This window comes from Bipolaris sorokiniana (genome assembly GCF_000338995.1).
Source record: "Bipolaris sorokiniana ND90Pr unplaced genomic scaffold COCSAscaffold_9, whole genome shotgun sequence".
In the NCBI taxonomy this organism is placed as follows: Eukaryota; Fungi; Ascomycota; class Dothideomycetes; order Pleosporales; family Pleosporaceae; genus Bipolaris; species Bipolaris sorokiniana.
Genome location: NW_006911903.1, coordinates 174,066 through 195,446, shown reverse-complemented (window position 1 = coordinate 195,446; position 21,381 = coordinate 174,066). Strand labels below are relative to the sequence as shown.

Sequence of the window (21,381 nt, the reverse complement as noted above, 5' to 3'; positions counted from 1 at the left end):
GCCTGGATTTCAGAGCTGCGGGGAAGGGCCATAGATTGTTTGCTTTGAGGTTGCTGGGCTGCAGGGTGTGTTAGGCGCCCTGTTGGCTTGGGTGAGAAGGAATGACAATAGTTACTTTCGGTACGTTCCATTGCGGCAAAGCCTACTGTGGTGTAGATCGATCCGGGAGCAAGTGCTGACTGACTAGTAGCATAGGAGAGGCAGGTGTGGAATATAATGTGCTCGAACGTAGAGGAAGGTGGGATGCTGGGATTATTCTTCGTTTTCCAATCTTTTGACCCCGCTAATGGTATTTCGTGGAACATTTAGAAGAGCCATGGATACGAGATATTTACACTCTGGTTTGCCAGGGCTGACAGCTCATCCGACGATGGTCTGCCACCGAGAATCGTACCCGGCCCTCGAAGCAGTACAGCGCAGCGCAGCCGGGAAATACGTCCTCATAACCAATGCTTCGCACGGAATCGGCCGAGCAATCGCGGTATCGTGGGCAAGAGCAAAAGCTGCCGGGATCGCAATCAGCAGCCTCAACGCAGAGGATCTCGAGTTTGTCGCAGAGGAGATTAGACGCATCAACCACAACATCCCAATCGTCGCCATGACTTGCGATACTACAAGTTCATTCGACGTAAATAACTTCTTCTCCGCTACAAAAGATATCCTTGGTAGATTGGATGTAGCGATTGCGAATGTCGGTACCACGCATCTTGACTACTTGGACATAACCGATGACAACGACTTGTGGTGGGCAGATGTAATGACAAACTTTCGCAGCACACATCTCACTGCCCACCAGTACCTTCGCACATTTGGTCCATCTCCTATTGGTACTTTTATCTCAATAACTTCAGGCGCGAACTTCTGCGTCGGTGCTGGGGTCTCGTCGCATGAGTTTGCCCAACAGATCGACCACCGACTTTTAGAATTTCTGGCCTTTGAGTATCCGATGATGAAAGCTTTTTCGCTGAATTCAGTGCCGATACATGTGAGAAGGACAAGACTTATACACGGTCATCCCGAGATTTGTAATCCAGAGTTGGTCGGGTTATTTTCTGTTTGGTTGGGTGGCGGGCGAGCGGATCTACTGAGGGGCAATAGTTTGCGTGCCGAATGGGACATTGGTGAGCTTGAGCGCAACATGTGGCAAGCGTTGGAGAAGGATACCTTGAAGCAGAAAATATCTAGCGGTTGTTTGCGGCTGGCGATGAGGCAAGTATAGTAGGAGTTTTGCACATGGGCTGTTGAATATGAACCGGAGAGTTCTATTTAATTTCTGTATCGCCTTTCTCAAACGCTGGTGTTGTAAGATACAGCGTCAGAATCGATGCGAATCTGGATTAGATGGATATGATCATTAATTTAGTCATGCAATGTTGTCGTATCCAAAATGCTGCGTGCGGATCCTACTGATCTCCTTCGACTTCTGACCACGGTGGCATGCGTCGCTGCTTCTGGCCCCATAGTGTACCTGCAGCACCTTGATCCCATATCCATTGGTCAGCTGGGTCTCCCGGGCTCCACGGCATAGAAGCTTCCCATATCCGCACCGTATGATCTGATTTCCAGTTCCGTGTCCCGACTGGTGTTGTATAATATGAATGCATGTCAACAAGAATGATGTCCAGACTTTCTCCCTGATATAAGTCAACGAGGGTGTCAACATCATCAGCCGTCATTGTATATGGCCGCAAGAACACCAATGATTTGAGTGATGGCGAAGATCGATAGAAGGTCCATTCTGCATCTCCAAAATGATCAGTAACTATGGCAAGTCGTTTGATATTCGGTGGCGGGTTGGGGAAATGACCGACAACGTAGCAGCCGATGATTAGCTCCTCCAGAAGGAACATACGTGAGTAAATGTTTGAATCAATGAGATACGAGTCTGTGATTTCTGTATCATCCCAAGTGAACATGAACGGATTAAAGTTGAGGTGCAGTCTTTTCAAGTTAGGCCCAATAGTATTAAATAAGTTGATGATTGCCGGTAGTCTCATAGAGGGTGTCCAATCATCTTCCCACAGGTTTCTTTTTGGTATGGGCGATATGTGTATTGACGTAATGTACCGCGAGAAAGTAGGCTTCGGGAGTCTTTTGATATTTTGTACAGTGGTTTGATGCTGATCATCCAGTCCTAACGTCGCGCAAAAGTGGCCCAAGGTCCCTTGAGAATCCAGCCACACGCAATTTGAGTACAGATATTCAGTAACTATCGGGTGAACACTGCGCGAGACTAACGTGAGCGAGTGCAGTGTCCTGGTTATTATGTCGAACCGTGAGCGTGCCACAGGGTGGTGATCGTTACATGTTTCCACGAGCTTGTCTAAGGTGTTGAGAAGCAGCTCAGGGGGTAAAGGTCCAAATGCTTGACCCTGAGTTGTTGTTGATGTTCGATTGGACATGAGTATCGTGTCCACTAGGCAGGTGGGGGGTGAAGTGGATGGAGACTGGGCATGAGTAACTGCCAGCGGCAAGCTGTGCGGGGGAGCGGCCTAAGGATCATATTAGTACCGAGACCCTAGGTTCTTCATGAAACGTGACTCAGCTCCATCTCAATGTCTTACTTCAATTACCTTTACTTTGAACATCTCACAGCCCAGATTTTATCTACTTGGCAGCGGAGTGAGATCGAGAAGACATGGTTGTATACAGGGTAAGGATCAGGCCGGTATCGACCTTGCTATTGTAGGCAAGCACCATCGTTCCTCGAAGCTCCGTTGATACCCCCGCCCAATTAAAAAAGCTTGATTCATCGTAATATCCGCAGGGACCACGCTGACGCAAGCCGTCTTTCTAACTACCACTCTACAGCCTCGTATGTCAAAACACTCCACCCGCAAACTCCACCCATCCCACCCTGTCTAGCGCTGTTTCATCGTTTCGAAACATGCCATTTGGATAACGTGCACACCTTGTTTGCGGGTTCCAAGTGGATCATCGACAGTCCTTCTTATGACATGTGTATAAAAAGAGATCGCGGAGAATGGCAGGGTCAATGCTCAAGGGGTGGTGTACTTATACTTGACGACGACAACGACATTCTGCTACACCCATAGCACCACATTCGTTCAAATCACCAATACCCAGCAGTAAAACAGGATAAAAAAAGAATTCCCACTATGTTCAACCCAATCCTCCTCACCCTCCTCGCTCTCGCAACCGGCATAACAGCAACCCTCGACCCAGCAACCTCGCACTCAAACGCCACCTACCCCGCCGCCCCAGCCTGCAAACGTTCGTCTGCTATCCATTTCCTCTCAATCCTCATTAGCTAACTCACCTCCCTCCCAGCCGCGAAAACAAGTAAAGCAATCCAAGCCGCAGAATGCAGCCACAATACGCGTCTCGGCAAGCAAACCTTTGCTGTCTTCACCATCGACCACCAATACGACAAATCCCACGGCGCCCCCTACGGCACATGTGAAGCCTACAACTGCGCTCCGGGATCCAAGATGACGGCGCGTAAAGATACATTTACGTTTTTCTGGGACGCCGCGGGTGTGCAGGGGGAGGGTGAGGGCGAAGGAATGGGATGTATCAGGAGTCCTGTTGATGGTACGTGTGGGTGTGAGAATAGTAGTGATGGCAAGTTTGTGTATGGGGGTACGAATTGTAAATAAACTATCTTCCCCCTGCTGCCTCGTCACTCAAAATCTTCCTATTTGTAAATATTGAATATTTCCTTTGCTACTTGGAAGCACCGCAGTCTTATCTTTATCAACACCCGTACTTTCCCACACCCCCCTCCTCCCCCCCCCCTTTTCTACTGATATCAGCGAAAAAGATAAACTACCGAACCACCTTCCCAACCGCCTCCACCTCCTCCGCCGTCAACCCCCCCGGCACATCAACAATAACACCCGGATCCCCTTTTCTCTGCGCAACAATCTCGTCTCTCTTCTATTTGCCTGCGTTAGCTTTCCCTTCTCGCCCCCCTTTCCCCCCTTGTACTCTCTAAACACCCCAAAGTAAACTCCGAAATGGAAAACCGGATATGGAAAAAGAAAATAAAAGAAAGGTTCATACCTCACTCCCCCTCCTCCCTCCAGCCCCCATTTCGCCCCCCCTCCCCCTCCTCCTGCTCACCTCCTCAGGCGTTACACCAACGCTGCCATCTAACTCAGCAGGTTGATCGTTGATAGCTGGCGCATCGGTTGGGACGAGGGTTTGCGAGGCCGAAGGTGTCGTTGACGTCGCTTGCGACGCAGTACTCGTAGTCATGTTTTTTTTTCTCCAACGCAGTGTTGAAGATGTGACAAAGGATACAAGTTTGTGTATATATATATATCTCGAGTTTGAGTGCGTGTGGGATATGTAGGGTAGGCAGGCAGCAGCGTGAGGAAGAGCCAAGATCGCAATGCTCGGGATCCGATAAGTAGGTGGTAGGTAGGTGGGACGGCGGGGGTGCGGGGGTGTAGCGTGGCGCAGGTGGGCGGGGCAAGAGTGGGATGGAAGGTACGTGGTTTCGAAGCCTAGACGATAGCGACCTAAAGAAACCGTGCGAGTTTCTGACTAGGAAAAAGGATACCGAGAGAGGAGAGTGGAAGGAGAGAGATGAGTAGCCTTGTCACGAAGAAAAGGCTGATGAGATGGGACAGGTAGTCAGCACGAGGGCACAAGAGCATTTGCTGCGCCTCCTTCCTTCCAAGACTCAGCTGGACATCATACATGGTTTCTAAATACAGCTACTAACTACTATGGAGATTTTGGCCCCCAGGGCCGCCCTTGCGCGCACAAAAACACCGAATGAGCTTAGCTGGATGGGACACAAAAGGAGTAACATACGTTGTACAACAAAGGTCGTGACACGTTAGATATGGGCTAGTTCGTGTACATTGATTTCTTTTAGTTGGACGACTTTGGCATTCTGAAGCCGCTTACGTAGCCTTCGCCGGCTCCCGATTTCCCATCAGCCTAGGTTGCTGTTAATGCATGATCTCAATTACGAGTATCTACTCGGTGATACTCACGCCCATGTAGACGTCTTGCGCAAACATGTTTGTCTGACCTGCTGCAGTAGACTGCTGGTTGAGTGTCTGTCCAGTTGGCGGCGCTCCATTCTGCTCCGTCTGCATTGGCATGTTGCCAAGATCCATCTGAAAAAAGTTGTTGGTAGTTTCAATGCCGGGGCCTTGAATGTACGAGTCCCATGCGTCCTGCAAAGTATTAGCAACTGTAAATTTCCCCAGAGATTAGTCTAGCATACCCAGTTGATATTGTCAGTTGGTGGAAGGTCCAAATTGTGGAAGAGGTTTGCTCCAAACAAGTTGGAAAATGGACTTGGTACGTTCTCAGCCCCAGTGGGACCGCCCATAGGCTGGTTGTACTGGGGTGTCAAGCCTGTGGAAGGCTGAGAAACTGGGTCATTCAGGAGATTGGCCATGCCTGCTGGGTATCGTTGATCAAACATGTTCGCATTAGGTGTCATGCCACCTGTGCTGAGCAAGCCCAATGTCATTGCTGCTGAATGTTCTGGAGCAACGTTTGCATCCTCCATTTGTGTGATTGGGTATGTTGACGAAGCTGCCTGGAATCCGTTTGGTGCTTGCTTCGTCGCTCGATGTTTCTTTAGCTGTTCCAACATGACGCTCAGAGTCGCATGCGCTTTGTATGCTTCCATGGAGTTGTCCTTGAGGCCATCCCAGATGCCGACTGCTATTTCGATTGCGTCTAGCATCTCGTCAACCCGATCCGAACTCCAACACATTGTATCGGTCGATGATGGAGACCGAGGAGTAGATTGTGCCGTGGTGTGGTAGAGATCTGACGATACAATCATCGCAGCGAGGAGGAAGTCGACGGTTGTCAGCGATGAGATGAACCATTTCACGTTCCTTAACCTTCCACCAGCCTGACACTCCCTATGCAGGGTTGCTTGGTGCTTTAGGAGCATCAATGATGCTTCAATAACGGCTTTTCTTGAATAGCAGAATCGCGACTGTACTCTGCCGTAAGCCAGGTACTTCCGATGCAGTACGCAAATGATCTTCAGGAAGAGCAGGTCTAATGTAAAGCGTTGCATGATCAAAGTTGAGGGATCTCGTGCTGAATCGTCCATGCCGCGCATCTTGAGATGGGGTGAGATGTTTTCATGCAATTCACGAGCCTCCGAATCCAGCCTCATTATCTCATCATAAGATGCGCAGGTCAAGGTATCCGTGCACTCGACAGCTTCGCCGAGCTTGTAGATGAGACGAGTTCGGTTGATTAGGAAAAGAGTGGGAGTCGCTTCCGTCTCGGGCCTCGATTGCGGAAGAACCTTCATGTCTTCATGGAGCTCGTCGTCGTAGAGGTTTCTCGGGATCTCCGTATTGGTGTCTCGCGGTCTGACAATAGGGGGTAGACCTGCCTGGGCAGAGAATAGCAAATCCATTGAACGCACGACTGCCCAAACACGTCTTCGCATTTCGCCTTGGAATACTGGAATACCAGGGTATGGCCCAGGGTCTCGATGAAGTCCCATGCGCATAGCTAACCGCACGACTATGCCAGTACCGATAAGAATGCCTACTTCGGCGTCTCTGCTTCGAGCGTACTCAGCGTGCACATGTAATATTAACGTCTCCATCATACCAACAATGGGCTGTGTGATGTCGGCCAAAGTGAGACATTGCGCGGTTAGATCACCATACTCTCTTGACATTTCCCAAGACTTGTTATGATACTCTGGTGGCTCGTCTCCAGCCCGAGTGTAAGACTGCAATGCGATGCACATCATGGAGAAGACAAGACCAAGCCAGATGACCGGAGTCTCTTCTGGCTGCAACCAATGCCGATCATACTCTTTTTGAAAAGACGGTCCGTGAATGATATGCATGCCAGGGTCGTAGGTATTGAAGAATCGAGACACAAGAAGGTCGGCCGTCGGTTTCGGAGGAAAGCGTGACAAAACTTCAGCTTTAGAGCAGGGCTTCTGTCCGCCCATGAGGAAAGATATTCCTGGAGGCCGGTCTCCGATATGTGTTGCTTTATACCTCTTGAGCTGATCTTCGTACTGTTTCTTGTGCTCTGCAAAGTAATTTTTGACTTCGGATAGCTCCCCCAAGATGGCATACCAATGTGCCTCTGAAGCAAAGACGGTGTGGTTGTTGTGTACCTTCATGACACCAATCGATTTTGTGACGTTCTCCATTTCGCTTTCTTCTTCCGCATCTTCCTCAGGAATCGACTCGGACGCGCCAGTGCTCATTGCAGTGCTATATTGACTAACATTGAATTGCGGATCCGAGGCTCCGCCGTTGAGGCTACCAGCGATGGCAGCATGAGCGGCAGCCGGGCCAGCGCTTTGTGCGCCATTGGTCATCAAAGAGAGGACAAGTCCTTCTAGACGGTCAATGCGGTTTTGCATGTCATCAGGGGTCGTCGCAGAGCCAGTGCTCGAGGAGCTCTTCTTGCGGTTGCTTGGAGCAGCATACGTACATGATGCCGTATCTCCGCGCTTGGTGCAGTTGTCGCAGGGATGGCCACGGTTGCATTTCAACCTGCAAGCGTCAGCGTTGGGTACGGCGCAATGGCTTCCTAGAGGCGTGCCTACTTCCTATGTCTACAGGCCCCGCATGACAACGGGACTCGGTTCCTCTTTCGTACGACCCGAAATTGTGGATCTGGCGGCGAATGGCCTGCGCTCGAAGAGTTTGTGGAGGGTGGTGTGGGCGGCATGCTGAGCTGCAGTCGCACGTGTGGTATTGGGTGGAGAGAGCGGGGTTAAGGGCTTATCGCCGAGGTGAAGGTATGATGAAATCTCACTCTTTCGTGGGTCGCCTGAGCTGCACAGCTGAGGTTCTGGATCGTCTGGTGCAGATTGGCGTTGTCGCGAGTAAGCACTGCGTAGATAGGAGGGCGTGAAAGAGTGCCCAGGTGGAGAATTATGCGAGCGCGGGCTAGCCAGGTCTTAAATCTTTCGGAGCTGACCCTATCTCCAGACGCCAAGGGATGTGACGACTGCAGTCCGGGATTCAAATGGCTTGATGTCCTGTTGGTGCCTTATTTGCGACTGCCTGCGTCTTTTACAGCCGATTCTGCGTATCAAGCACAACACAATCTACGCTTTCCGCCCCAAATTCCACCTCCTCTAGGTCGAATATGTATGCCCAGAGACCATGAACGTCCGTCGCGGGGTGGATGCGTCTAGTGTCGAGCCACGCCGTGCAGCGTTCTTGTTTGCAGACCAAATGGACGAAGCGTGTGCAAGCTGGTGGCTAGAGCTCTATGGTCGAGGTATCGCAAGGCACCAGTGTATCGAAACGTTGTTGCTAATACTGCCTATCTTCTCTCAGCAGCCGTATCGTGACGAAGCATTGCACCGATTCGTACCCTTCTCAACCAGCTCCTACTGCGCCCAACCAGAGCTCCCTTTGGTCGTACCCACGACAAGATGGCGCGCTGCACTTATCTAGAGCGCCCGACTGTACGATTGCGACCACGGGCCTGCTTTGGCGACTCGTTTTGTGTGGGAAATACCGAGCTAGCAAGAAATAAATGGTGAATGTTGTGTTGTGTTGTCGCGAGTGGGAAACCTGTCCAGGCATTGTGAGAATTAGGCGGCCTTTAACTCCGACCACCCTCATTCAATGCCCGCCAAGCTGGCCTGCACGATGCACGCGTTCGTCGCCACCGCACCCTCAGGCATCCATGCGCATGACATGATTACTCGATGCGCGGCTCTGACTCACTCATAATCCAGTACTTTTCCGCAGCACTTTGCTCTGATACCACAAATCTCACTTCATGTCCATAGTTTATACTTTCAGTGGCCGCGACAGTCCCGAGAGCGGGGTTGACTTGGCTCACGCTCGAGCCATTTCTTGCCTGCCCACCAACGCCGCCCCAGGTTAGGCTGCTGCGTAATCACAAAAGTCCCAGCAGCACGTCAATCCACCGAGGTGCAATCATATCAAGCGGATAAGAGACGGAGAAGAGATGGAAAAGTAATCATCATGGAACAGAAAGATTGATTCGAGTGGGTGACAGGCCGAGCAAGGTGTGCTTCCACATTACATGAACGCCCAACCCAGACACGAACCCCTTACTAAGAGACGAATCATTCATTATTTCCTTTCTCAATCTCCTGCTGCACCATCTTCTCAGCCTTCGCGTCCCATCTATACACTCCGCCAGACCCAACATTGTACTGATAATAATTCTCCGTTCCCCCTTTCACCATAGCCTTCCTGAACGTAATATTGATCCTCCCCTTGCCAGCCTCCGGCCCCGCGCGCTTCGGTATACTATGTAGCCAATTCGCCTGCGTCGTACCGCGCATAAGAATCATATCCCCCGAGCCCAGCGGTAGCTTCAGTCCTTTGGGCTCTTCCATCTTCTCGCCATCTTTCGGTGGTATAGGTTTGTGCTTCATGAGGAAATCGCGCTTCGCACCGAGACTGAAAGATGCAATGGCTGGGTTTGGGCCGAGAAACCGTTCGTCGTCTGAATGGTAGGATATGCTGTCCTTGCCATCGGCGTAGTAGTTGACGAGACAGAAATTGAACGTCTCCCCCGTCGTCCCCTCGGTCACTTTTCTCAGCTCGTCCAGGCATTGTGGGATGGGTCTTGGTGCGCATTTGTACCTGTTCTTCTCCACCGGTTTGCTTGTCTTGGCATCGATAATCTTTCCGTCAGGGGCAAAGCGAGATGTGTCGTCGACGCCAAAAACGGTTGTGAATCTGGGAGTGTTGATCTGTGTCTGCACTCCTCCACGCGTAATGTTGTAGATTACGCGGTAAAAGGGTAGTTCTTGCCGCAGAAACTCAAACACGCCACCAGCAATGGAGGAAGGTATGTACGGTTGGTAGTAAACGAGATCCAAGTCAAGCTGGTCGTTCATGACTTTGCCCTCCTCGACAGGCGCAAAGCCCAGCTGTTCTGCGAAGTCCTCTGGTAGGTGTGGAATCGCAAAGGGATATGAAGCATGACTCGACTTGGCCTTACTAACTTCATACTTTGGTTTCTTGGGAGACGGGCGCGTAAAGAATGAGTCGATTGCTCCACGCTTCATGATTGTGTGGTGTCTCGCTTGAAAGGGTATCGTGGATTGTCAGGGTAGATGATTGTTGCAGCACGGCGGGATTGTAGAACGCGCAAACGTACGGCTGAACGAGCGCGTTTCAAAGTGTACGAGTGGTTTGCTACGCGATAAGAACGACATTTGCCACATTTGGTGAGGAAAGAACGCGTAGTCACGACACCTTGTGTCGACGGCAATGTCAATGACGTAGAGCATTCTTGCAGCCGTTCGCGAGAGCAGTGATTGGCTGGACCCGCGCCGGGGTATCATCTACCATCACAACGGCCGGACAACGTGTATGACCTTAATCATCACCAACATAATACGCATCAAGGTAGTTTGCTGTTTCTCTTCTATCATTGTTCATCCAAACCGCAGTGTCTAGCTTCTGGCTCCCAATACAGTCCAAGCTCTGAAACATAGACCTATTGACGAATCAGCATGTTTTTCAGTAGTTCAACCCGCCATATTTGACACCAATACAAGTTAACCGAAAATCCGCATCCCTTTTGAATTATATCATATTCTATATACACACAATTCAAAGCACCAAGCTCAACTACTGTTTATGTATCATTCCCGCTATATTCGCAAGGTCCCCATCCATCAGCCCACCACAACTTCTGGCGAGCCCCATGGAGACACCAGCTACGCCTGCAGATGGCAGACCAGCACCGCATCAACTCTGACGCCTTCTCCCCAGGCATAAATCACTATGTTACGGTCAAGATGCGATTAATATCTTACGAGATATTTCATATTCGATTTATCTATTGGACAACAGGACCCCTTTACTTCCTGCTATATATCGTTTCTATCGTTCTTTTTTTTTATAAAGAGCTTCCATCTCCTGAGTATCTAGAAGTGTAAGCATTAGGCCATGTCGTCTTTGGGGTCGTCGTCAGGATCGGGATCCCTCTTCGTCTTCTTTCGCTCCTTACCAGGTTTAAAAAATCATCCTCTTTGTTTTTGTCTTTTTCCTCTTTTTCCTCTTTTGCCTTCTGCCTCTCCACCCTCTCCCGACGCTCGTCTGCTCTCATCTTACCGATACACTTTCGGCAAGCTTCTGGGGACGCAAAGTGGTACTTACCACAACCTTGCGTACACAGGATCTTGTGTGTCTTTCAGTGTGTGCCATCGGCACTCTGGATGCAATTTCCTGGGCTGATGTCGCCGACCCAACCGTCTCTGCCAGGGCAGTGGTGCTTAGTCCTACCGGTTGGCGAGGGCGACATCTTCGATGTTTTTTTGTTGTGTTGATTGTTCTGAGGGTGAAAGTAGATATTTTCAGTGGGTTATTGAAGGCTTGAGTTTTTTTTTCCGTTTTGGGCCCTGTTATAACTTGTTTCTTAAATTTTGTTTGGTTTCTGTACTGCATGAGAGCCTATTGGTGTGAAATTTATATGAGGCAACCTCAGTGAATAACACGACACCATTGTCAATTAATGATACAGTGGAAAGACAGTGTACTCACTCGACAGATAAGATCATGTAGCCTGTTGGCACACTCTGTTTGTAAATGAACAATGAAAACTAGTACTTTGTGTTCATAATGTGTTTTCCAACTTCCTAGATATAACACGAGAACATTTATCCTTACAATCATAACCCACTTTCTCTTCGCAACTCAACTGGTACTTCCAACGAACACAACTGCATTCGCTGCAAATTCATCTTCATCATGACTCCAAATCCTACTGATCTCAACCCTTCAGATAGAGAACACTTTGAACTCTTCGGACATAATATTGCCACAGTGGCTTCTGCTCTTCACGATGATGTTTCTGAAGTCACAATAGAATACATGCGTGGGGGCTCTTACAATAGAGTAACGGGTGTCAACATCACCTCAGAACGTAGACGAACCAACCTTGAGTGGTTTGTCTCCACGTTTGGCTCCTATCTCCCCACCCAGCTCACGGAGATGCTCAAAGCACCAAAGGACACAGGAATCTCGTACATAGTTCGAATTCCCCGTTTTATCAACAAAGAAACGATGAATATCATGGCTCGCGATGTCGCCATTCTCAAAACCGTCGGAGCGCTTGTCCAACTGCCAGTTCCAAGGGTAGTACGGTACGATCTGACATTCCAAAATGCCATTGGAAAGCCGTACATGATCCAGACCCGTCTCCCAGGGAAAAACTTCTCTACACTGATGAAAGATGACTCTCTGAATACAGAGCAGTTGCTGAGCATCGCCGAACAAGTCTCTCAACTCGCTCCTATCATCGCTGCAGTTGAGGGACCAGGCGGCAATATATCACTCTCTGCGCTCTCTTCCGACTCAAAAGACCTCCATGTCGAGAGCCTCCACCTGCAGCACGAAGAACTCGGAGATAGGAATTTCAACTTGGCTGAACATCCCCAGGACACATTTGAGCACCTCATCGAAACTTGTCGGCGCTGGAGCGAAGATTGTACGGAAGACGGCCAGTCATTCAACGAGATCTGGCTCAACTTCGGTATCATCATCAAGTCCCTCAATACTCGTGGTTTCCTCAACGGACCATGCGTGTTGGCTCATCGAGATCTCATGCCATACAACCTACTTGCAGAGATTCGCAACGACACCCAAGTCCAGATCACGGGCGTTATCGACTGGGACTCGGCGACCATGGCGCCCGAGTTCGTCGCCTACAAGGCACCGTTCTGGTTATGGACAGAAGATCACGTAGATAGTGATTTCGCTGACACAGAAGAATGTGCAAACATCGTCCCTGTTACTGAAGACGCCAAGACGATCAAGCAGGTTTTCATGGAGAATGCGTCAGAGAAGTACAAGCACTTCGCATTTGCTCCTGAAGCCATCCTTGCTAGGCGCATGTACGTTATTTTGAAAGAGGGCATTCCTAAGGACTGGCATATTGAGGAGGCGTGGAAGATCGTTAGTGAGTGGCATGCGCTTCACCCAGAAGATGGGATTACGCCCCCGGAAGAAGATTCCGACTGCCAGCTCTACGAAGATTGAACAAAAAGTCGTTGGTAAGTTAGGAGATCGTTGGAAGGTTCGTCGCGGAGATTTTCTTTATCTTTCATAATATTGTTTTTAGAGCATAGACTAGAGGTCCTTGAAAGAAGGATGTTGTTGTATTAGAGTATAGATACCAAAAACAGTAAAATCACACAACATTTCTTAGTTATTTGAGGTTAGTGTCCTACATGGGCTACTATTCCACCACCTAGCATCACACATGAATATGTTTGCTCAAGAAGACTTTACGTAATTGTGCAGAGAAATTCTAACGTGATGATTTAGAGGGGCCAGCACAGATGAATGTGTATTAACACACTATTGAGTAAGACTCAGAGTCTCAATCAGAAGCGTCAATAGACTATTGTTCTTTCCTGTCTTCGCTTCTAGATGTCTGATCTCCTCTTTGAGGCTATCTTCTAATGTTAAAATATAGCTCTTAGTTGTAGCAAGAGCGCCTCAATCATTCAAGATTTGCAAGATAAGACTCTTACGCTCGTCACCCATCCCGATCGGCTGCTGTCTCTGACCAGCCGCATGCTGGCGAAATAAACCAAGGATCTTGCCCTTAGACGCAGGGCAATCCTGTATGCAGGCGACAGTTGGTAAGGAAAGCTTGCCCTCTTCTAGATCTTCACAAGTACCCTTCTGCGCCGCATATTCTTTGGATACCAGGTTCATATAGTCGTCCCTGATCTGGAAATATCGTCCCAATAGGAAGAAGACATCGCTTCTGTATTGTCTATCTCCCATATCAGACAATTGAAGGCAAATAGCAGGAACATATGAAATACCATCGTGTATCAAACCGAGATCGATGAGATGAGTCAAGGTTCTTATCCTCTCCGGCTTTGTTTCGGGGAACACTAGCGAACACCAATTGCCAACTTCACTAAGTGAGCTATTAGATTTGCTCTCCCATCCATCTCCAACCATCTTCGCCCAGTCTGATAAGAGCTTCCGAGTTGCGGCATTTGCTAGATCGTCTTTGTGGTTTATACGGGTCATAAGCTTGGAAAAGTAGCCATTCTTCGACAACTCCTTAGGATCAATAGGAGAAGAGTATTGGAAAATTGCCCCCTTGACGTTCAACCAAAAATGTCAGGGCTTTTTGTAAGGATTAAAAGATGCAAGAATAGCAAGGTTGATATAGTAAATACAATGAACAATACTCTTATATAGAGCGTGCATTGGACTCGTCATCCATTGGAATGTGTTTAGCACAACTATACTTTGTGTAACGATAAAGGCACGTGTAACCTATTCGGACCTATCATCCCACCTAACCAATAAGTAAAAGCAAATCATACGAAGCTAGAACATTGAGAGGAAACGCCGAATATGTGCGAAGCAGATAAGTGATCGAACAGTCAGATCTTATCTAAGCCGTCAACGGCGAATTCCAAGAACCTCACAAACAAAAGCGAAGCTCCGAAAATGTGCCAGGTAAACAAGTGACCGAAGGATAAGTATTTGACCAATGGATTGATGGCGAATTTTGAGAAAATTGCTAGATAGGAGAGAAGCCGTGAAGATATGCGAAGGAATTATGCAGCCGAAGAACGAATGCTAAGTGAAAAGGCATGTATACGGACTACAGGCGACTAGTGCTACGCTAGGTCCTATCTACAACCCCGTAAAGAGAGATAGTCATGTAGAGACGGTGTCTTTAAGACAGCTTACTAGTCAAGCAATCGGAGCAGAGGCTTGAGAATACTGAGTCGTCCAGGAAGGCCGATAGAAACTCTTGCCTGCTAATGTCACCTGTTTTTGAATAAGGTTTTCCTTTGTACTCTTCTTTAGACATCTCATTTTACGCTCAATCTCCCTGGGATCCGATTCCTTAAGTGTTGCGACAAAATGGGAGCTACACTCTCGTCAACGAATGCGATAGACACTTGGTCTATCACTGTTGTATTCTTTGGCCTTGTGGGTCCTCCCATTCATATTTCTAGCATTAGCTTGTGAACTTAACTACATATGTACTTAACATAGTTCTCGTTATGGCACCTCGGAAACATTGTTTACAACCTATTTTTCCATCCACTGAAAAAGATTCCTGGCCCGTTTCTTGCTCGATGTTCGCCTGTAAGGTTCCCGTAATATAAGCATTAGCGTTCCACAAGGGGAATTGTTAACAGGGCATGGACAAAGATTTTTATGATTCGCTTTCTCCACCGCAGGAGGCTTAACACAATAATAGTAGACTTGCACTCGAAGTTTGGTAGGTTAAAGTTATATGATGAACGACGAAGGACCTATCTAATAGACAACCAACAGGCCCAGTAGTTCGCATCGGCCCCAACGAGCTTTCTTTCAGCACAATCAATGCACATAAGGAGATCTAAAACAGCTCTAACAACAACATAGACACATACTTTACTAAACAGTGGACTGTGCAAGAACAAGCTGAAAACCTATTGCTAGTCGGAACAAACATCATCACGACACATGACAAAAAGTTGCACAGGAAGTTGAAGAGAGGTATTCAACCAGCCTTCAACTCCAACTCCCTGAAAGACCAAGAACTGTTGATCCAACAGCAAGTGCGAGGTATGATTGGCCGGGTGGACGAAATTATCCAAAAGCCAGGCCAGGTAACGAATATGGGCGATGTAATTTCTGAAAGCATATGGGACCTAGTTTCCGACCTGAGCTTTGGCGATACATTAACAGGAAATGGAAGAAGTAAGAAACTCAATACTTACAAACGTCGCATATGCTGTGCTTCTGGTTACTAGCTTGGACATAGTCATGTTTGATTACTTCATCAACAATGCAAACTCGGTCATGGCGGCGTATGGTTTATATGATTACCTCTTCCCCTTTGGCTCTTGGGTGCTTCCTTCGCTCATAAAATCTCTTGGTAAATTGCTCAAGAGTTTCCCTTATGCATCGACTACGACCGGACATGTAGTCAGCGCGTCCACGCTCAGAAAGTAAGTTGTGGTTCTTGCTGAGAAGACGATTGTTTACTAATAGCAACAAGTTACTTGCAAAGATAGCATGAGAGGAGAGATTCCATGACGGCAATCCTCGACCATTGTGCGCAGACTGGATTTCACCTGAGCGACGATGAGCTGATTCAAAACTCTTCCATCTTATTGTCAGTAATTTCATATTGTCCTGGCGAGTAGTAGCTAATCTATTGTAGCCTAGCTGGCTATGGAACGATGGCTATGACAATGACTGCCACATTTTACCAGCTTCTCCGTAACCCGGAATATATGGCTGTTGTACAATCAGAACTCCGAAACGCTTTTCCCAGCCAGGAATCGATCACTGCGGATGGCCTCGCAAAGCTCCACTATCTCCCCAGTGTAATCTTTGAGACTCTTAGGCTGATGCCGCCTATCAATACCCGCTTTGCCGACCGAACATGTCCTGGAACGAAGATCAACGGCATTTACATTCCTAAAGGTACGGTAGTCTCTGCCAAAGTTTTCTCCATGCAAAGGATGCCCGATTATTGGGCCGAGATGTCCTTTCTGCAGTGTCTTTCCAGAGGTTCAAGTGTGTTCAGGTGAACGTTCACCCACGAAAGTCATAAGCACTCAGAAAAATCTTGAGTGCAAGTAAGATAGAGCGCTACAAGTGTAAGGAGGATTGCGTATATGGTAGATGTATCTACCAGTAACATAAATGAATATATGCTTAGTGTGAACAATCGTTTCCCAAATCTCGAATAGGCTCACGATCTAACTATGTGGTCAGGCAAATTCTGTGTCAACATAGTGAGACAAGTCTAGAATTGTTTCTAACTCGTTAGGGCAAGATCTGATTTGAAACGTAGGCTATGCTGCCCAAAAAATTCTGTAAATAGAATTACATATGCCGACCAAGCATTGTACTTACTCTAAAAGAAACCACCTTTCACCTAATGGCGTGCGCCAATCACTCTGTGAGTGAATATTGTGAGATGCTGACAGTACCTCAAATCGTTTATAGTGACTGAAAAACAATATCAAGACAGGCCATTAATGTAGCCGTAGAGCTGTAAGAGCATTGTTCATATATATATCGAGGGCAGTATGTACACAACATCTTGTCCTTGATTCACTATGTCGAACTCAGGGATTATAAGACTCTCATCCCATATTTCTTCTAATGAATACACTAAGGATTCAAACAATCGATACATCAGAACCTTACAAGATTAATTACAAACTACAACAATCTAGAAGGATCCATCATGCGAGCGACAAACCATTGCCGAACCATTGTTGTCTTCGAAATCGAACGGGGCATGGACAGCCTGTCAATGAACTCTCAAAGCACCGATCGATATGACAGCTTTCAAGAAGAAGACGTTTTCTTAGACTTCTTCGCAGAGGGTAATATCTACAGACCAGATGGCGAGTATTACTGCGACGGCGAGAAAATCGCCAATTTCAAAGCTAAGATCATGCAGCTCTTGGCCGATCTTTTCCCTCCCAAAGAGACCGAGCGGCCCATTATTCGACGTCTTGGACAAGGTTCATATAACATCGTCGTCGGAGTATCTGTAACGCCCAAGATCCATGCACTGAAGGGCGATTCAAGCTACAATGCTAGAGTAGTCAGGCTGCTTGGTTCACCACCTAAGCAGCAAATCTTCGCACTGAGAATCCCAGTGGGATCATGGTTCGACTTTAACGGCCAATCGGGAAGCATTGTAAGGAGCGATGTCCACCAGGACGTAGCGACTCTCCAAGTTCTAGGCCAGCGCCTCTCAGTGCCCATTCCCATAGTCAAAGAATTTGACCTCACAGAAATCAACGCCCTCGGTCGCCCGTACATGCTGCAGAGCTTTGTACCAGGTGACAGCCTTGCGAAGCTTTGGCCCGATATGAATCTAGATCAAAAGGCGTCAGCGATTCGTCAATTGACCAGGATCGTAGAGACCATAGCGTCCATCACCTCGCCAGCAGCTGGCCAGATCTCATTCGACAACATCACTTCGCCCAGCTCAGAGATCAAGCTGGACCAAATCCTCATCCCCACTGCGGACCAGGCGTATCACCGACCAAACCTGAATCTCTTCGAAAAGCGTGAGGCGCCGCATCAGACACCATGCCAATTTCTAATCGACTGTTGTAACAGGTGGATGAGGTACGAGTCCCTGATCGGACCACCCGATGGCTTCAAGGAATCACTTTGGTACAGCATTATCGAAATCATCCACGTACTCGACGACATGGGTTGGCTCGGCGACCGCTTCCACCTCATGCACGGCGACCTTTTCGCCCGCAACGTAATGGTGGAAGTCAACAGCCGCACATCTGTCAAGATCACTGGCATCGTCGACTGGGACATGGCATGTTTCGTCCCCAAGATTCTAGCACTCCGGAGTCCATTCTGGGCTTGGAAGGGTATCAACTACGATGAGTCCGATGAGAACAAAGTGGCGAAGGCACCTTCCGATCGGGTAGGTAAAGCGCTGAAGGCTGCATTTCTGAGTACGGCTACGCAGGACTACATCACTATGGCTTTGGAGGATGAGGGTGTTATCGCGCGAAAGTTGTATAATGTGGTCACTGGTGGGTTATTGACATCTAGACAGCGAACAATGGCTGCGGGACTGATCCAGCATTGGAATACCATCTGTCCTAAGGAGTATCCCTCTAGAGTTAGGAAGTTGAAGAGCATACTTTGAGAACGGTAAGGTTTCTATTATGTTTAGCATTGCATAGTAGGTTTTTTTATCCTTGAATAGTTGGATATTTTGCAGGAATTCTCTAAACAGAGAGAGATATTGTTTGTAAGTGTGAAGCCCTGTTCTTGGTGTGAAGCCAGCCTCGTGATCCTCGCACCGCGGAGATCATCAATCACTTTATGACGTGGTGCCCAATGGTCTCTTTCCATGCGGCCATCATCACAGAATATTCCTCCTTGTTACTTGTAACATACACATCCCACCCACGTCTACGCAATAGAGATAATGGAAAAATAGATCAACCAATCAATGCGCTACGTATAGATTATGGTAAAACCAGCCTTACTCCGCCACAAACGGGCAATGCTTCTGCCTGGATCCGCTGCGATGGCACAACATTAGCAGCCTTAGAGAGCAGTTCTGCTTGGCCTTGATTTGTATAAGTTGCTGTGTTTTGTAGCATTCCACACATGCAAGAAATACTTTATCTACAATTGTCTTTATCGACCCAGGTTCACTCTATGTCATCTCCGCTAACATCCCTCCCTGGGTAACGCAAATCCCCCCGTGCCGCAAGAAAAGAGGGGTACTTTGTCTTCAGAAAACAATATTTCTATTCACACGTTGTTGTCATACTATGCTCATAGATAGGTCATATTTTTTGCCTTCTTCTATAGGTGTAGACATCTCTCCTTACAAAAATTACGCTACTGTTGTGAAATCCGCGCTGATCTGCAAAAGACATCTTTATAAGAGAAAAGCGGTGATACCGCTACAGATAGCCTCTATCTCGCTCTACTGTACCCCTATACTAAGAAATAAGGTTGTATGCACTAAGGAAACCCTCGGCCACGCTGCAGAGCCAATCTCAGCTCTTGGTGCGGCGTGGCGCTCATATCCATGCGTGATCGCCACCCTGTCGGTACTTCTCCAGAGAGCAGCTTCCGCATATGGCTAGTATAGGACCGTCTACGGCGTAATTTTCACCACGCCAAGCTTATGGCTTCAAAGTCCTGTAGCTGTGTAAGCCCCGGAGTCTTGTCAGTAAGTTGAAGATCACGTGGTAGTCAGCTTTGGCCTTATAATCACAATCTCTCTTGTATTACAATAATGTCTCATTGACCTATAGTGCTTAGCGAATGCGGCTTCCCCTCCAGCGCGGGTGCAACGAAGTTTGCGCCACACGGTAGGCAGGGATCATGATGCCCCACCTGACATATCAAGCTTAGCGTTCTCTTGTCAGCACACGTGCAACAAGCAGCAAATACTGAGCTTTAGTCATCACACTTCACAATGGATGACAACAATCCCGGTGGTGAAGAAAACTTAGGAGTGGTGCGCAATGCAAAACTAAGTGCTGTATGTCCCACTTCCACCCCTCTGCTGAGTCATAAGGAAGCTTTTACATAAGCCTACTACTACTCGAATACAGTACAATAGATGTCCGGCCTGAAAAATGCTGGTTAGAATATGCTAAAAGAGTATGCACTGCTAGATTCACTTACAGTGACTGAGACCTGCATAATCAACGGTGATCTCCAGTATGAATGCTTTTGTAGTGCGCCTCGACAAGCTTTTTCACGACGGTATGTCCATTCCTTGAGGCCAGTTGAAGCGTTCTCTCGTATTGTACCTTGCCATCTCTCCAGAGATCAACACCAGCATTCAGCAGCAGTTGCACCATGTCTATGCGTCCGTGCTCTGCAGCTCCTTCTAATGCAGTTCTTCCGTTCTCTAAAGCTCCACCAGCATTTGCATCTGCACCAGCATTGAGAAGTGTTGTCGCCACTCTAACACGACCAGAGAGGGCAGCAGCTTGGAGTGATGTTGCTCCAGCATGTTTAGCGGCTGAGGCGTTGACATCTGCACCAGCATCAAGAAGGACCTGAACCAGCTCGAGGTTGCCGCTGTAAGCTGCTGCTTGGAGCGCGGTCCGTCCATCATTATCCGCTGGCGGTGCGTTGACATCTGCACCAGCATTGAGAAGGACCTGAACTAGCTCGAGGTTGCCGCTGGAAGCTGCTGCTTGGAGCGCGGTCCGTCCATTATCCGCTGGCGGTGCGTTGACATCTGCACCAGCATCGAGAAGACTCCGGGTGATCTTAATATTGGCTTTCCCTGCAACATACTGCAAAGCGGTTCGCCCCAATAGCTGTGAGTTAGGGTCTGCTCCTGCTTCAAGGCACGTCTGTGCCATAAACTGATGTTCAGACTGTATAGCAGCCAGGAGAAGCTTCTCTGCAAGTGCCTCGACCGTTGGATTCCGTACTGATAGCAGAGATCTCAGAAACTGCACATTACTGGTGTCTTGGAAGAGTTGGGTCATTACAGCAACTTTCTCGGTGTTCAACATATTGTTGGTCAGTAGAAATACCGCAAGGCTGAGATGTTGGACGTTTCCAGTCATTTTGATAAGTCCACTCGTATCTTTGTGACCTGCGTTTGATTCTCTCTCGAATTCTTCTGGTATTATAGCACGTAGATGACTATGGATGCGCCGGACGGTATTTGATAGAGTTGGAGTAATTCCTGTGGTGACGCACTTTGATAGAGCCGAGATAACCGTATCTGGTATGAGGGACATGTATCCTACGGTTCCGAGGTCTTGTGGCTTTGATTGGGAAGGATTGCTAATAGACTTGTTGACCATGCTAATAGCAACAGCGGCTAGGTCTGGGTAAGGGCTGACTAGAAGAGTATTAGCTCAATTCGGAAGAATGAAGAGTACGATTGTACGGACTTCTCGACTCAATAGTGTCCAGGAATTGG

General features: G+C 48.1%; 11 protein-coding genes across 11 annotated transcripts; 5 read left to right on the top strand and 6 right to left on the bottom strand.

The window, feature by feature from the left end:
• The first annotated feature begins 1 nt into the window (after position 1).
• On the top strand, positions 2 to 1,311 carry COCSADRAFT_334286 (uncharacterized protein). Its single transcript, XM_007702957.1, has 3 exons — positions 2 to 120; positions 191 to 238; positions 310 to 1,311. The coding sequence occupies exon 3, from the start codon at positions 317 to 319 to the stop codon at positions 1,217 to 1,219; it is 903 nt and encodes a 300-aa protein (XP_007701147.1). The 5' UTR covers positions 2 to 120; positions 191 to 238; positions 310 to 316; the 3' UTR covers positions 1,220 to 1,311.
• On the bottom strand, positions 1,312 to 2,853 carry COCSADRAFT_334274 (uncharacterized protein). Its single transcript, XM_007702956.1, has 2 exons — positions 2,565 to 2,853; positions 1,312 to 2,492 (listed from the first exon to the last, which is right to left on the bottom strand). Exons 1-2 carry the CDS (start codon positions 2,586 to 2,588, stop codon positions 1,404 to 1,406), a joined length of 1,113 nt encoding a protein of 370 aa, XP_007701146.1. The 5' UTR covers positions 2,589 to 2,853; the 3' UTR covers positions 1,312 to 1,403.
• A 67-nt stretch (positions 2,854 to 2,920) lies between these two features.
• COCSADRAFT_334193 (uncharacterized protein) lies at positions 2,921 to 3,820 on the top strand. The gene is made up of 2 exons (XM_007702955.1): positions 2,921 to 3,234; positions 3,292 to 3,820. Exons 1-2 carry the CDS (start codon positions 3,120 to 3,122, stop codon positions 3,618 to 3,620), a joined length of 444 nt encoding a protein of 147 aa, XP_007701145.1. The 5' UTR covers positions 2,921 to 3,119; the 3' UTR covers positions 3,621 to 3,820.
• A 1,132-nt stretch (positions 3,821 to 4,952) lies between these two features.
• COCSADRAFT_27300 (uncharacterized protein) lies at positions 4,953 to 7,659 on the bottom strand (the record flags this gene model as incomplete). The annotated part of the gene is made up of 3 exons (XM_007702749.1): positions 4,953 to 5,156; positions 5,207 to 7,481; positions 7,535 to 7,659. The coding sequence occupies 3 exons, from the start codon at positions 7,657 to 7,659 to the stop codon at positions 4,953 to 4,955; spliced, it is 2,604 nt and encodes an 867-aa protein (XP_007700939.1).
• A 1,010-nt stretch (positions 7,660 to 8,669) lies between these two features.
• COCSADRAFT_37706 (uncharacterized protein) lies at positions 8,670 to 10,099 on the bottom strand. The gene has a single exon (XM_007702775.1). It carries the CDS (start codon positions 9,992 to 9,994, stop codon positions 9,041 to 9,043), a length of 954 nt encoding a protein of 317 aa, XP_007700965.1. The 5' UTR covers positions 9,995 to 10,099; the 3' UTR covers positions 8,670 to 9,040.
• Positions 10,100 to 10,876: 777 nt separating this feature from the next.
• Positions 10,877 to 11,270, bottom strand: COCSADRAFT_358815 (uncharacterized protein; the record flags this gene model as incomplete). The annotated part of the gene is made up of 3 exons (XM_007702954.1): positions 11,148 to 11,270; positions 10,945 to 11,099; positions 10,877 to 10,921 (listed from the first exon to the last, which is right to left on the bottom strand). Exons 1-3 carry the CDS (start codon positions 11,236 to 11,238, stop codon positions 10,877 to 10,879), a joined length of 291 nt encoding a protein of 96 aa, XP_007701144.1. The 5' UTR covers positions 11,239 to 11,270.
• Positions 11,271 to 11,696: 426 nt separating this feature from the next.
• On the top strand, positions 11,697 to 12,929 carry COCSADRAFT_60894 (uncharacterized protein; the record flags this gene model as incomplete). The annotated part of the gene is made up of 1 exon (XM_007702923.1): positions 11,697 to 12,929. A coding segment is annotated over one exon (1,233 nt), but the record flags the coding sequence as incomplete, so codon positions are not given.
• A 507-nt stretch (positions 12,930 to 13,436) lies between these two features.
• COCSADRAFT_27297 (uncharacterized protein) lies at positions 13,437 to 13,985 on the bottom strand (the record flags this gene model as incomplete). Its single annotated transcript, XM_007702748.1, has 1 exon — positions 13,437 to 13,985. One exon carries the CDS (start codon positions 13,983 to 13,985, stop codon positions 13,437 to 13,439), a length of 549 nt encoding a protein of 182 aa, XP_007700938.1.
• Positions 13,986 to 14,837: 852 nt separating this feature from the next.
• Positions 14,838 to 16,504, top strand: COCSADRAFT_27296 (uncharacterized protein; the record flags this gene model as incomplete). Its single annotated transcript, XM_007702747.1, has 5 exons — positions 14,838 to 14,906; positions 14,973 to 15,065; positions 15,368 to 15,665; positions 15,730 to 15,916; positions 16,132 to 16,504. 5 exons carry the CDS (start codon positions 14,838 to 14,840, stop codon positions 16,502 to 16,504), a joined length of 1,020 nt encoding a protein of 339 aa, XP_007700937.1.
• A 734-nt stretch (positions 16,505 to 17,238) lies between these two features.
• On the top strand, positions 17,239 to 18,612 carry COCSADRAFT_93161 (uncharacterized protein; the record flags this gene model as incomplete). Its single annotated transcript, XM_007702953.1, has 1 exon — positions 17,239 to 18,612. The coding sequence occupies one exon, from the start codon at positions 17,239 to 17,241 to the stop codon at positions 18,610 to 18,612; it is 1,374 nt and encodes a 457-aa protein (XP_007701143.1).
• A 1,555-nt stretch (positions 18,613 to 20,167) lies between these two features.
• On the bottom strand, positions 20,168 to 20,650 carry COCSADRAFT_57108 (uncharacterized protein; the record flags this gene model as incomplete). The annotated part of the gene is made up of 1 exon (XM_007702920.1): positions 20,168 to 20,650. A coding segment is annotated over one exon (483 nt), but the record flags the coding sequence as incomplete, so codon positions are not given.
• Between the last annotated feature and the right edge of the window lie 731 nt (positions 20,651 to 21,381).